This window comes from Drosophila novamexicana, unplaced genomic scaffold (assembly GCF_003285875.2).
Source record: "Drosophila novamexicana strain 15010-1031.04,08,12 unplaced genomic scaffold, DnovRS2.1 tig00000387-arrow-pilon, whole genome shotgun sequence".
In the NCBI taxonomy this organism is placed as follows: domain Eukaryota; kingdom Metazoa; phylum Arthropoda; class Insecta; order Diptera; family Drosophilidae; genus Drosophila; species Drosophila novamexicana.
The window spans coordinates 1,417,925-1,433,844 of record NW_020824800.1 but is presented as its reverse complement, the minus strand read 5'-3'; the positions used below and the strand labels follow the sequence as shown (position 1 = coordinate 1,433,844).

The 15,920-nt window shown below is 44.9% G+C and overlaps 1 protein-coding gene across 1 annotated transcript; it reads left to right on the top strand.

Annotated features, from left to right (window-relative positions):
* Positions 1–6,092: 6,092 nt before the first annotated feature.
* Positions 6,093–12,591, top strand: LOC115759710 (WD repeat-containing protein 81). The gene is made up of 4 exons (XM_030700710.1): positions 6,093–7,760; positions 7,817–10,215; positions 10,390–11,968; positions 12,021–12,591. The coding sequence occupies exons 1-4, from the start codon at positions 6,145–6,147 to the stop codon at positions 12,253–12,255; spliced, it is 5,829 nt and encodes a 1,942-aa protein (XP_030556570.1). The 5' UTR covers positions 6,093–6,144; the 3' UTR covers positions 12,256–12,591.
* The last annotated feature ends 3,329 nt before the right edge of the window (positions 12,592–15,920 follow it).

Below are 15,920 nucleotides of genomic sequence, written 5' to 3'. Positions count from 1 at the left end.
TATTCCGTCTTACCAACCCGATCCGACCACAACTATGTTGTAATATATATACATATAAATCATATAAACAATCGACTTTATAGAATCTTATCAGAATAATACGTAATGTTGTTTCATCCAACTAAACTAAATGCCAAGTACTTGAGAACAGTTTTGGCATTATACTATATAGTCTCAGGCCCGGTACTTGAGGACAGCTTAGTATTATTATATTATATATTCTCAATAAATGGGCATTCCAGGTTTATCAGTCAACTTTTCTTTTTTTTTATATTCCTATTATCAATGGCACACTTTGTCCAGACTGCAGAGCAAATGAACGATTGAACTCAACAAGCCTGATAATCAAGAGCAAACACGCTCAACATGCTCCCAAGTACTAAGTATATACATATATATAATATAAGTACTTAAGAAATATTAAAAATAAGAAACAAATAAAAATAAAGTGAAAAAGAAGAGGAAATAGCATATTAATTGATAATAACGGCCATTAATTAAACAAATTTATTAATTACTTTTGCTATCAGCACTTTTATTTATGCCCCCTCCCCTGCCACCCCTGCTCCCAACCAACTCTCTCTCGAGGACACCATTCTTTTAATGAATGCAGACAGCTTTAATTAATGCGCGCGCCATTCCCATCAGATCTTATGCCAACATATCAAGTTGCCCCCCACCCTCCCACGCATGTGATCCGTATGTAATCCGGTCCGATCAGACAGCTCGGAACTGCGTGTGATGATCTTCATTGCTGTTGCTATACCCTTGCACAGGGTATTATAATTTGATCGTGACATGTGTAACGCACAGAAGGAGACATTTTCGACCCCATAAAGTATATATATTCTTGATCCAGAGGCGAGTCGCTAAAGCCATGTCCGTCTGTCTGTTTCTAGTCCAGGGAACTATGTCCCCTTCATTTTTGCAAGATCTTATTTATATTGGACCACTATATCATATAGCTACCATAGGAACGATCGGTCGAAAATTTGGTTGTTGTATGGAAAACTTGTTTGTTTTATAAGATATCTTGACCAAACTCGACATTTATTAGTTTCACTATGCTCCTCATATATATGCAAAATCCTATCAACATCGGACTACTATATCATATAGCTGCCATAGGAATGATCGGTCGAAAAGTAGGTTCTAGTATGGAAAATTTGTTTGGTTTTGAAGATATTTTGACCAAACTCGACATTTATTAGTTTTACTAAGCTCCTCATATATATGCTAAATCCTATCAGCATCGGACTACTATATCATATAGCTGCCATAGGAACGATTGGTCGAAAATTAGGTTCTAGTATGAAAAATATTTTTGTTTTTCAAGATATCTTGACAAAACTCGGCATTTAGAGATTTCACTATTCCCCCTTCATTTTTGCAAGATGTTATTTACATCGGACTACTATATCATATAGCTGCCATATGAACGATCGGTCAAAAATTTGGTTGTTGTATGGAAAACTTTTTTGTTTTATAAGATATCTTGACCAAACTCGACATTTATTTGTTTTACTATGCTCCTCATACATATGATAAATCCTATCAGCATCGGACTACTATATCATATAGCTGCCATAGGAACCATCGATCGAAAAGTAGGTTCTTGTATACGGGCAATGCACTATGAGAGTATTAAATCTTCGGCGTGCCGAAAATAACCCTTCTTTCTTGTTTCTGTTTTAGATTGGTGGCGGCTCTTTAATTGGCCACAAGTCAGCGAACTAGCCATCATAGCATGCCTCACCATGATAGTCTGTAATTGAAATCGAATTGTTTGTATAACATTTAAATAAAAATTATGCCAAATAATAATGACAAGAAATGTTCTCTATGATATATCGAACATTTAATACCCTCGACATACGGTAAATTATATAAATGAGAATCTGAATTGAAGCATCTACTTATACAATAATCAAATCTATGTATTATTTACTGAAGAGATCTGTTGAAAAGAAGAAGAGGCAGACAAATATATTATATTTTCAATACGTAATCGACTTCGTGGACAACCTGTCAAGGTCTCATGGTTGGGTATAGGGTATTGAAAACGACCGAAAATATCGGGTATATTTTCATGCAAAGCCCCAAATCCGGCTAAAACCGCTGCCCGATTGTCCCTGACCGAAAACATTTCCGGTTCAAGCTGGTATATTTGTGTACGTATATATGAGTCGACGACGAATACTGGCCATCATACTCTGAGTATCTAACTTTCATTTGAGTATTTTGCGTTATTTATTCGTACAAATTAATTGAAGCGTACGAAATAAAATGCCTTTATGGATGGACGGACGGTCTATTTATGGTATGCGCCGCGTCTCGGCAAGTGTTTTGTCAATCAGTAAAGTGCGGACTGTGACCTCTGAATTGATGGAACTGAAACAGAGCTCCAATAGGCGCCACACTCTGCGTTTGGGTCAATTAAATACAGCTGAAAGCCGTTCGACAGCAGAGGAAACTCTTGCCACAATTCTGAATCCCCTCCATGAGGACAGACGACTCGGTGCTGGTGCTGCGACTTCTGATGCATCTCTCGGCATAGTCATAAGAATGTGCACTTGATTCGATTTTGAGTCAAATTACGGATCATTGCACCCTCTTTGCCAGCGTTGCATTTTACAGTCACATGTCCAAGTGTCACTGCGAAACGCACTTCCATTTATATTGGGTAAGGCATCGGGAACATGCCGGGGAAGCTTGCTGGAGAATATATTGTACCCTGTGTCTCTTGCCGGGTAAATAACGATAACATTCATTGGGAAACAACTCCGACTCCGACTCTGTATCTTCTTAAGAGGGATAGGGGTATACTAAATACTTATACAATATATCTATCTATATAAGTAACAGCATTAGTACAGCTATACTCATACTATACTTATCTTTCAATTTATAAAAATATATATAATACAAGTTTAACGTCTTAAAGATTTGTCAGTCTTGAACTGAATTCCCTTCCCAGATTCGTTCTTTTCCAATACACACATGTGTTTTGTACTTATAATTCGCAAACTGTTAAAACAGACAGAATATGTACACGGTAAAATTATTTAAAAATAAAAAATATTTTTTATATATATATGGTAAGGGTTTTAAAGCAAATCAACAACAAATTATATTTTAATATAGACATTTAATCGTTTGGGAATTAACAAACATTCTAATTTTTAAAAAAAGTATCTCATTAACACTATTAAATATTGCAGTTATCCAAACATTCCCCTGCCCGGGTATTTTTCATAAAGTTATACAATTATATTTACAACACAGAAAAACAGCGAATGTAAGTTTTTGCATAATTTTCAGCATGATCACAACTCAGGCGGGTAATCACCGCTTTGTTAACTACAACTATGGCAAAAAAGAAAAAAACCAGTTAATAGATACTTCAACAATTAAAGTACTCAAATAAATAATAGCTGAAAATGAGTCGAGCACTTAAACAGTTTTTGACACTTTGAGGGTCAGCTCGCCAGGAAAACCACAAGCTCATGGTATTAGACGTTAGCTGCGGGTGTATTAGCCAAAGTTTTGCGTAGTCGTGAAAAATCGTCACGAGACTTGAACTAGTTTAGCTGGACTCGAACAAGTATCTGCTGCTGGCTGCAGCTCAAACCCCAGAGAGTTGAGTGATCTCCAGGGGCGCCAGCGCATTGAAGGCTGTCAAGTTAGCCAAGTGTGCGTGTGTGTGTGTGTGTGTGTGTGTCGGAGTCGGCCAATGCGTTTTGATCTTTACCCTGCATTTATGTTGGGTTTTTTTTTTCTAGTTTTTTTTTTTAGCAGTTAATATTCCTTGGTCGGCATTATCTAACTTATGTACAAGTCGTAAAGGCAGGCGACTTGCTATCTTAAATATAGCTTTTACAACTGTACTAATAATAATATACATTCTAATCTTTATAGCGCCAGCAACTTTATAATCAATGACTTTTGTACCAAAGCAACAGCAAGAGTTACCTTCAAAAGCGAACTGCATCTTGCCGATAAGATTCCAGATATCTATTATCCGATAGGCTAGCATATATCCGATATAAATCTGTCAACATGTGATTCAGTTTATATTGAAGTCGCACGCTTACAATCCACCTGTGGGCATAATTGTTTCTTGTAGGTGTGTCATCGAAACTCGTTATATCTTAATATCTTAATTGCTCGAACAGCTCATTAATGGTTCAATAACAGTCGCGAGTCGCCGCTTTACGGCCTGCTCGTATTTGGCAAAATTTCCCAGGCATTTGGAAGCTTTTTGAAATGCCCCAAATGTATGTGCGTACGGCTTGTATTGCATTTACAATTCGCTTAAGTACATATTACAAATATGATAAAGAAGTATTAAGCACCTGGTCAGGGGGAGGCCTGCTTATGTGCATATATATGCACATTTTGTATGCAAAACTCATTAAAAGTGTGAAAAGCTGTAAGAACCTTTACTCGCACACTCGAACTGTCCGCTTGTCAAGTCAATTCAATATTTAATTGTGGCATTTTTTTTTTTTAATATTTGCTCGAGTGTTTCCTAATAAACACAGCCGGATCCGGCAGCCAGTAGCCAGAGGCTGGAGGCGTGGCCGCATTACAAAGCCAAAGCCGAGACACATGCGTGATGCATTTTACATATATAAATGATATTTTTAGCTGCCAATTATTAAGAACGGAAGTAAACGGCACTTATTATTAAACACCTACAGAGGATGCATATTATCGGGTTTTTTTTTGTTTTCCTCGGGCAGCTGCAGCGCATTCGATGTGTGAATATGCCCTCTAAACGGGTATTCTGCGACTATTTGACGGTCTGAGCTTGGTAGATTAATGACCTACTCTCTCCATACAATCTTTTTAATTTCTAGTCTCAAGTGGCCACAGCAAAATTGTGGAAAATTTTTAAAATTAATTCACACACACACACACACGCACATACATAAAACATAAAATAAACAATGGCACACCTTGACCTTTCGGCAGGTGTAACAATTGTTCGTCTGAGTTACGAACCAGTCTTTAAGATGCCGACAAGGCATAAGCAAATAAATAGTTAGTAATACAATTAAAATAACGCTCGCATAGAATCCCAATCTTCAGAGCCCACTGATAAGATTAGGCTTACGCAAAGAGTGCGGCTCTTTGAGGCGCAAATGATAAACGATAAAAAAAAAATTTGAATTCTGTAATAATGTGAAAATGTAAACTTTGCAATTCTTAGATCTTTTTAAATAAGGTTCTCTATTCAGAAATTTCTCTATAGTTTGTTTATATTAATAACTGATTTTTCCGTGCCCGTCTCAAAAAGTTGTCCAAATATGTTTCAATAAATTCTATAAATTCTCGATTTTTGATTTTGCATGAATCAACAAATTTAACAAATGTTGCTGATAAGCACAATGATAGCTGTTCAATATATGTACTCATTATTTATATGTTTATTTATTTTATAATTTTGCGCCGTTCTTTAAAATAACAACAACATGACATTGGATTGTGCGACCAGTCAACAACCCATCATCAAGTGTTTTCGCATTATTGTTGCCGTTGCCGTTGCCGCTGAGCCGCCGCTGGCCTTTTGAACTCGACACACATAAACAGCGCATTGCTTGGCCGTTAACCTGACGCTGAGTGGATTTCTAAATATCCAGAAACCAAAAAAATATTTGTAACCTTTAACTGACAGCTCAGTTGTGAAAGTGTTAGATGCTGTACATTTTGAATGGATAGTGGTTTATTCAAATGTTATCGATATGATCTCTTTGCAAACAAATAATCGATTACAATATTGGTCTTTTTTTTGGTATTTTTTTAGAAGGTGCCCAGTCTCTTGTCACAGCTGACAGTGCTGCAAAACAACACTGGGCGACACAACTTGGCACGCAAAATTTAGGAGCAACAATTAAACGAGAAACATGCAATTATTATTGTATTCAATAAATGCAAAAATATTAATATGTATACTTTTTACATGAGTTGCAATTAATTTGTGTGTCTTGTGATATGAGCGAACCAAATATCGTGCTAAGTCGTGCGTGTGTATATCGTGCCCTCGAATTTATCACAGCCCATCTCTATATTTGCACAGTTCGTTTTGTTTTTGTGCTGGAACCAAGTTTAGAGTTATAGGCGGATGTCGGAGGCTTAGACATGGGCGATAGCGACGATGCGATATGGCAAGAAATCGGTATTAATCCACAACATGTTGTGTGTGAATCAGACGAGGGCCTCTACAAACTGATATGCGATAAGAAATGGCTACAGGCGCTCGAATGTCATCGTAAACTTTCGCACTTTACACACTGGCCACATTTGGATCGACGTGCACATCCCACAGGACCACTGGAGCATCCCTGGACACGCATACTAGTACAAACATACCGCAAGCAGTCGCAGCGCAAAGTCCACCCGCTGCCTCCACGAGGTGCTAGTGGTGAAAACACACAATTTCCCTTAAGCTACTCGCAGGCAGTTTCCAATGTGGCAAATCTCAACTTTAAGCAGCTTTGGGAGGCGGCCTACAAGCAGTACGCGGACGCCCATGTCAAACAGTGCAGGTCTGGGGCAGGGACGCAGTCCAAAGCACCCCACCAAAACACGGGCGGCTTACAGCCACATGATGTGGTGCTGCGAGAGCTGATACAACGCATCTACAATTGCCCAGTACTGAAGTGCAAACAGGAGGGTGATGGAACGGCCAGCAGCAACCAGGACTTGACCGGCGATTGTCATGCGAATGTGCTGCCTGCTCTGGTGGCCATTGAGACCAGCACGCACTACTGCATCTTCCACTATCCACCAGCGCTGGAGAGCAGCCTATATGACTGCATCACCTACAGTCCCGCACTTCTTGGTCGAGGCTACAATAAGACGCTATTTATAATTTATCAGCTGTTGCAGCTGTCGCGGCATTTGCAGGATCAGGGCCTGTTTTTGGGCGATCTGCGACTGCAGCACGTGCTGCTGCGCGAGAATCTTTGGCTGCAGGTGATGCCGCGCCTGCAGTGCAATCTGCTGCTGGACGAGCAGTCCGCCACTGTGGCCATGTCGCCGCTGAGCTGCCCGGAGTTGCCCGAATCACCGGAACAGCTGCCCTCCAGCAGCACCATCGATCTCAAGCTGGCATACGATCCAGCTCAATTTAATCTTCGCGAATACTGTGAAATGTGGTGCAACGGGCAGTTGTCCAACTTTGACTATCTCACTATACTAAACAATGCCTGTGGCAGGAGTCTGACCAATGCCGCCTATCATCACATAATGCCCTGGGTTACGGACTTTGCGGCCCGCAACGGCCTCAACTGGCGCGATCTGACCAAAAGCAAGTATCGCCTGAACAAAGGCGATGTCCATTTAGATCTCATGTACACGCACGCAAGTCAGCATGCCGCGGCAGAAGCTGTGACGCCTGTGGAGCAGATGCAGGTTGCGCATCATGTATCCGATTTTCTCTCCGAGATTACGTATTTCGTGTATATGGCGCGGCGTACGCCACAATCGATACTCTGCGCCCATGTGCGACCCATTTGGGTGCCCGCCGAGTATCCGGTGTCGATACAACGCCTTCAGGAATGGACGCCAGACGAATGCATACCCGAGTTCTATTCGGATCCAATGATATTTAAAAGCATACACGAAGACTTGCCCGACCTGGAGTTGCCCGCGTGGGCCACTTGCCCCGAGGATTTCATATGCAAGCATCGTGAAGCGCTGGAATCACAGTACGTTAGCGAGCGACTGCATCATTGGATCGATTTAAATTTTGGGTACCTTGCGATTACCTATTGAGACATTTTTATACTCCTATTTTAATTCTTTACAGCTACAAGCTAAGCGGCAAGGCGGCCATCAAGTCCAAAAATGTATGCCTGAGCCTGGTGGATCAGCATTGCAATCTTAGTCAGCGCGGCATCGTACAGCTATTCACACAAGCTCATCCGCCGCGTCGCTACGTCTCGCCCTGGTTTAACAAATACGCGCCCAGGATGAGCCAGCTGTATGGCAATAGCAGGGGCAAGAACAACAGGCGCTTGGCCAGAAGCACGGAGAATCTGCACGCCTCAACAATGAGCAATAGCAACAGCTGCTTGGAGAGCAACTCACCTCGGATGTCACTGCGTCCAAATGATGAGTCATCGAGCACAGGCGCCAGCTTCTACACCATGACCAACTTTATTGAGCTGCCGGAGCACTATAATCCTGCGTTGCTGCTGCAGCAATTGGAATCCCTGGAGACTTTCTATGCGCGCACCTTTCCGCAGCAACGCGCCTCAGCCAATCCTGAGGAGAAAATGATAAGCAGCGATTTGTTGTTTGAGCACAACTCGGCCGAACATTCATTTACGAATCAGCTGTTTGCACTTGATGAGGCGATTCAGACCAATTCGAAAAATCTGCTGGTGCCGCGTACGCGACATCAGCACAGTCTGCAGCAGCTGCTGGCCGATTGCCGTGAACGTGAGCTGCAGGTGATGGGCTGCCTAATTGTAGAGCTGTATGCCATGCAGCGTTTGCGACCGCTACTAACAACGAACGGGCCAAGCGCGAGCCTAGAAAGCCGCCTGTCTGCCTGCCGCACGCTGGTCCAGCTATACAGCCAGGAGCTGCCAAAACCGGTGCGTCATGTGGTGCGTCTGCTGCTGCAGCTAGAGAGTAATGTGCCCAGCCAGGGCCTGCCCGTGCCGACCAGTGCGGCACAGCTACTGGAGCCCATGTTCAGCCATGCGCTGCTGCCTTTTCCCAGTAACTACATTTCGATCTATGCGTTCGTGCGCTCCCTGCACGCCTTCCAGCTTAATTTTGAGCTGCTCGAGCTGCACACACATCTGAACTGCAGCGGCGGCAGCGAGTGTGCACGCTTCACGGAACTGGATCGCCAGCGTGTGCTTTTCGAGCGCAAAATTGCGGAGTGCAAGGTGATGTCCTGCTGTGCTCATGTGCGTCGCCTGCTCGAGCCGCTGGCCTTTGCCTATGAGCAGTTTGCGCCTGTGGAGTTGCTACTGCCGCACATTATTGATCTGCTGCGGGATGAACGCACCTCAATACTGACTGCCTGGAATTTATTTGATCCCGTTGCCCAGGCCTTGGGCATTGCGCAGACCCAACTGCATTTGCTGCAGCCGATGCTCAAGCTATATGACGTGGAAAGCGGCGCTCAGGTGGACGATGCGGCCAGCAGCAGCAGCAATAACAATGGTGGCCACTTACGTATCTCTTCGAGCAGCTCTTTTAAGTCGCGCAAATCCGTGAAGCTCTATCACCACAGCTTCCTGCTACGCCTAATCGTGCGCTTTGGACTCCGCTGCTTTCTGCAGCACTTTATTGCGCCGCTAATCGAAGCTGTTGGCGGCTACAAAGAGCCAGAGCAGGGCAATGGCTATCACTATCATCGCGGTAGCAGTCGGCGGACCAGCAAGAATCTCAACTATGCCGTAGAGGAGCCGCCAGCGTCGCAGCCGGAGCCCAAGCCAGACGTTGAGGAGCTATTCACGTTCGAGGAGGATCAGGAGAACAAATCTATTGACTCTTTTGATATGCGTCCATCGTCCACAGCCATTGCAGAGGAGGCGCGCGAGTCCGATGGCAGCTCACCCGACAAGCTGGCAATCAATGAGCTCATGTACGGCGCCAAATTATCCCCAGATAAGTTGTCGCTGCAGAGCCAGGAACAGACACCTCCACCCGCCATGCCGGCGCCTTTGATTGGGCCACGTTCACCCACTATTGAGATACCAGCCAGCAGCATAAGACGCAGCTTCCAGCTAAGCGCCATCGATTGTGACATTGGCTCCCGCAAGAGCGTCGACAGCTTTGAGCTCATCAGCCAGGTCACCGGCGCAGCGGCAAATGAATCAACGGAGTCTGCCCCGCAAGCGGATACCGACGGCTGTGACTCACTGCAGGCCTCAGTCATATCGCGCATCTCGGAGGCTAAGGCCCTGCAAAACAATCGCATCAGCGAGATGAGCGCCGAGAGTCTCGTCTGGCTATCGCATCGCTTGGGACCGGTGCTCACTGCTCGCCACATAACACGCAATCTGCTCAAGCTGCTCTCGCTCTGCTATGTGGGTCAGGAAAATCTGCTGCCCGAGTTCGAAGTGGGAAACTGCGGTGACTTATCGGCAGATGCCTCCAATCTCAATTATTTCAGCATTGCCAATGCCCGCGTTGTCGGCGATCGCAGCGCGGCCCGCGTGCTCGAATGCCTCATGTCCATTGCGGGTATGTCTTATTACAGTATCATAAATTAATTGGAATATTTATATTTAATTTGTTAGTCATCGGTGTTAGTCACAGATCTTATTGGTCTTCTATCTATCCCCAGGGGCATCTCCAAAGGGAACAGTTTTATGCAAGTGTTGCTTACATTTCCTTTCCATTTCTTTTATTTTGTAGCGCTCTATGGCGAAAACTTTCTGCTTCTACAGTATTTTCCACACATAAGTGAGCTGATTGGTCTCTGCTCGAAGCGGATTACGGGCAGCCTCGAGGGCGCCATCATCAGCTCGCTGCAGCTGGTGAAGTACATGCTGCCCTGCCTGATGGATGCCACCATAATGGAGCACTTGCAGCACATGCTGTTGGATGCCATTCTGCTGCCGATACTGCGTCTACTGAGCTCTACCAATCTGCTGATGCCCAGTGGCTACCTGGGGCGTTCGCTGCTGGCTCGCAAATTTTTGGACGCCTGCTATGCGCTGAGTGTGCGCCTGGGCTCGGACATGACGCGGGAGCATCTGTGCCAGTCACTGTTCGCGCCGTTTTTTCTGATCTTCAACAAGGCGTTTGGACTACCCAACGACTTAAGTTGTGATCTCACCAATCTGTCCCTGAGCGGCGCTCCAGGCCAACAGCAACGGGCATTGGAGGAGCTGCGCGATGTATTCGGACCGGAACTTGCGCATACTGCCTACTTGGCCTTTCTGCGATTCCTGGGCGAGTCCATAATGCAACGCACGTTAAGCAATATGGAATTCGTGCTCACTTTGTGCCACGAGCATGAGCAACCGGGCGCTGGACAGGACAAGACTCAGCTTAGCCAGTCAGCAATAGTTAGTCCGGTGGATGTCACGGATGCAGCGCTTTGCGAGACCGCAGCAAATAGTTTTGGCACCCAGGTTGTCGGCAACCGGCTACAGGTCTCTAGCAGCAGCATGGAGTTGCTGGATATGGTTGCCTACAAACTGGACCATATGCCCAGCACGCGTCACCTGAAAGGCAACTGGCTGGCCTACTGGCGGCACGAGACGACCCGCAGCGAGAAGGACAATCAGGCACTAAACCTCAAGCAAATTCGCCTGCAATCCTTTGTGGGCCACACGAACTCGGTGAGAGCCATTTATGCGCTGGAGAACGAGAATAGCTTTGTGTCTGCCTCCAAGGACAAGACGGTCAAACTGTGGTCGCTGCGCAGCGAGGGAGATGGACGCAAGAGCACCGCCTGTCAATTCACCTATACAGCGCACAAGAAGTCCATACACTCCCTTAGTTTCCTAGAGTCGCTGCGCTATGTCGTCTCCTGTGATTCGGGTGTGCACTTGTGGGATCCGTTCATTGGACGGCCGTTGAGCATATTGGATGCGCCCAGGCACAGTGCGGTCACCGTTGTCAAATGCTTGCCCTCTCACTCGCCGCTGGTGGTCGCTGGCACTGCCGAGTCCACGGTCAGGATCATTGATGCGCGCTCCATGCAGTATGTAAATGAATGGCGCGTCTGCCCTGCAGCTTTGCCAAATGCCACAGTACGTTGTCTGGCGGTAGCCCCGTCAGGCAATTGGTTAGCCGCAGGTCTCTCCTCGGGCGGCATTGTACAGCTGGACACACGCACCGGTATTGTGCTCAACAGCTGGCGGCCCATGGAATGTGACTTGCTACAGCTGACGGCGCCCAGCGATCAGGTGCTTATTAGCTCGGCGCTCGATCACAGCCTTGCCGTATGGCATGCCCTGGACGGCATTCTACACTATCAGCTCAAGTAAGTTGGCCATCAAATTTCGAACTCGAATTTCATTGCCTACTATTTACAGACCGCCGCCGGAGCCTGCCCATTTCCTGCAAAGCGTTGGCTCCTCACTGGTCTATGCCACAACCGGGAATCGTGTAGGTGTCTATGCGGATGTGGCCAACTCGCATGCCCTCAATACTGTCACCAAACTCCGCTCCGAAACGTTTCGGGGCGTACTCACATCTCTCGCGGTGTTGCCGCTAAATCGCGCCTTCCTTGCAGGCAACGAGAGCGGCAACATTGTCCTGCTCTGCTAGCCAAGTGCTACGATAATATTACTACACAAAAAGACAACTATACTAATTTATATACATATATATATATATATATATATATTTAATTACCAGTCCGGTTATAGTATATAGCAATAGAGATCTACCCGTACGAGTTCTTATTTATTGGCACCAAATATATTATATTAATTCAACTAAGGAAATTATTAAATGTACTCAGCCGGAGCTTTAGAGATTTTAGTTAAGATCTACTTAGGACACGTGCTAGACACAGATGCCTCTCATGCCAAATCAATTCCAGAACAAAATGTTTATTTCAAGTCTTAGACTTAAGCAATATTTTCGCTAGTTTAATTGGTAAAGGCTACATTTACATACATATATGTTTCATATATGTACATATAATAAATATTTAAATGAATGTGTATATTGCTGAATATGACTTGTGGATATAGCTAATAGAGTACACTGTACAAATTACTATAGCCTTTCGATTAATACCCGCTTATTCTTTCTTCCATATGAATTTGCATAACCAGAGCAGAGCTGAAACATAATATGGGAGCACAGAACTTAAAAGAAACATACAATCTCAGTTATTTCCTTATGATTTCTTCTTTTTATCATACCCTGAACCCATATGGGGAAAAGGGTATAGTGCTTTTGTGCAAATGTACGTAACAGACAGAAGGAGGTATCTTGGAACCTTAAACAAAATATACATATTCTTGGTTAGCATCAATAACTGACTCGATCTAGCAATGTCCGTCTGTCTGGCTATCCGTCCGTATGAATAGACGCGATATGGGAAACCGTAAGAGCTGAAGTTTTCAAATTTTGAACTTGTCCTAATTGCATGAAATCAATCAAATTCAGAGCTAAGGCATCAATTTTGCAACGTAAACTTTTATATCCTTCCTCCGTTCCCATCAAAATTGCAAGGAGCAGGTCGGCGCTGGTTTCAGAATATCTCCTAGTCGGGCACTCCCAAGTAGAGCACGATTTCTTGTTCTCTTGTTTTATTTTGTAAATTTTTTCTCAATTTCCTCTTGCACATCGCCTTGAGTTGGGGCAATGAACTTGGAAGCCGTCGAGTTAATCAACGAGTTGAGATCTCGAAGGCAACTGGTTGGTGTGTGTGTGTGTGTGTGTGTGTGTGTGTGTGTAGGATGAATACTGAGTGTATATATGGAGAGCGCATTGCATTTATTTTTGGGCGACGCCTGGCAAAGCGACTTTCAGCGATGCGACGACAATTCGCGTAGCTTCTTTTTATGGCGACTTTTTGCATTGGCATTTTTGTTGTTGTTGCTGCTGCTGATTTTATTGTTGTGAGTCTGGGCGACGTATGCGTAAGACAATGATTCTGGGCGCTTGTTACAATGAGGACTTACAGAGGACAATAGTGCGTCTAACCCAGAAGATGGAGCAGCTCCACCACCCCAAAGCAACGAACCAACGCGCGTGCATGTCGCTGCATGCAGTCTGACTCTGACCTTATGGATTGGGCTCGGGTCCACCTTGAATTTAAGGAATCACTGCAGGCAAACGTGCGTATATGCATTTGCATTGATAACATACATATGCACATATAAAGCGCGAGTAAAGCGAATCAACAGCATCCAACGTGCAAGGCAACAAGTTGCCCATGCGAGTTGTTGTTGTTGCATGTTGCAAGGCGACAGCTGCTAACATGCTGCAAGCTAATGTCGAAGGTGGGTTCGTCTTGCAGCACGTTACACATTTGGGAATAAATACAAATATCCGAATTCGATCATTTTTTGATCATATTAAAATTAAATACAAAACACCTTAATATCAATAAATACACATATAAAGTGTACATTTTATAGATACAGACATATGTACATACCTGGAAGGGTGTCAGACGGATTAGATGGAAGCGTAATAACACTTCATACGATATTCATTTGATTCCATATGCAAATAGATGACAAAAAAAACCATAGCACACAGTGACAACGCCAACGCGAACAAAATAACTCAAACTTAAACATCATTATCACGATTACGCAGTCCGAAAAATAATAATAATAAATAGCACGACACAAAAGTATGCGGGGAATTTGAAATTTCCGATGAATGGTTTTGCATGAAATTTCACTTACTTGCCCGAACAGGCTAACAGCGTAAAGCAGACGGCATTGTTATGCTTGGAATGCTTTGGCATTTAGCGTGAAGCGTGCAGCGGGGAGCGTAGCGACGGCAGGGTTGCCAGAGCGCGCGCCAGGGCCAACATGGCTGTGGCGCGGCGTCCAGTGATCGAATCTGGCAGCCCGACAATACTGCCACGCGACCGCAAGAATGTTGAGGTTGAGGTTGCCTCCAATACAAATGTGTATGTTCGACTGTACACACACACACACGCACACACACACACACACACAGAAAACACAAACACAAACTGTTCTTACATAGCCAGCGGCATTAACATGCGCGCAGCAGGTGCGAATAGATGGGCAACAGCAGCGTTGCCAGAGTAGCAGCCAGCACTTGCGGCGAGAGACCCGAGCACTCGAAATGACAATGTTACCAACATACAAGCGAAAATTAACAGCAGGCGCACAGCAATGGCCAGCTGGCAGCCTTATGCGACAGTGTGGCCCACTCATATTTATAAATTCATGACAGTTTATGCCATCAATTTTATAACTCACACCCGTTGCCCGGGGCGGCGAGTCAATAAATTCTCAGAGGCCGACTACGTATTTTATAGTCGCGCATTGCAGATCTGACATAATAACTAAGAGGCGCGCAGAATGTGTAGCAGCTGGTCTGTTAGTAGGCAGTCGAACTCGACGCCTCTGTTACGTACCATTACCACAACTTGCAGGGGGGCCAGGCCTGGCGGGGCGGCAGTCTCTCTGTACAATTAGCTAAAGCGGGACTGCCGGTGTTCATCGGTCGCCGACTGCCGACAGCCGGCTCTTATGGCCTCTGTGGGCGTTGCTGCATTCTATAAAATCGAATTTTTAACGTTCAAATGCTAACAGAGTCACAGAACTGGGCGTAGCGAGCAGCTTTAATGTCTGCCTATCGATTTTCGTCATGTTAATTTTCGCGCGCTCTTCGCCTGCTAACTAACAGGCGCCCTCCCCATCAGTTGGCATTGCATATTAGGATTGCCACAATAACAGCAAGACGATTAATGCGCTGTAGTAGAGCGAAAGAGAGCGAGTGGCGGCGAGTTGGTTGCTTGTGAGAGTGACGAGTGCAAGCGAGAGAGCTGCAGCTAAATCAATATTAAATGCCCTGCTGCAAACAGTCATGCGCAGGCAAGTGTACAAACTTCAACGATATAATGAAATTCGGAGAATTTTCAAACTGAACGGGCACGCCCTGCCTCTGCCCCCTCCTTCTGGAACGCAGTCAACAACCACCAGGCCAACTCGCCGCCATTGGCTCAGTGCAGCAGTGCAAGCGAGACAACAGCTGTGCCGGCTGTGCGACGCTTCTGAGTAGGCAATTTGAAATCGTTTTAATTTCGAAAAAAAGAAGAAGCAGAAAAAAGGTAAACTGCAGCCCGGCTGTAGAAGGCATCGCAGCATACTGTTGAGTGCTGTGCGCCTGTTCGCAAACGATTAAATTCAGTTTAATCATCCACTAAACAGCTACGAGATACCGTTTCGTTCGTTATTATTATTATTACATGCAACAAGTCGTCTTGT

Excerpts from the sequence above, each read along its gene's own strand:
- LOC115759710 (XM_030700710.1), top strand. The coding sequence starts at position 6,145 with ATGGGCGATAGCGACGATGCGATATGGCAAGAAATCGGTATTAATCCA. Across the intron at positions 7,761-7,816 it reads TGGATCGATTTAAATTTTGG|CTACAAGCTAAGCGGCAAGG; the intron begins GTACCTTGCGAT and ends AATTCTTTACAG. Across the intron at positions 11,969-12,020 it reads ATTCTACACTATCAGCTCAA|ACCGCCGCCGGAGCCTGCCC; the intron begins GTAAGTTGGCCA and ends TACTATTTACAG.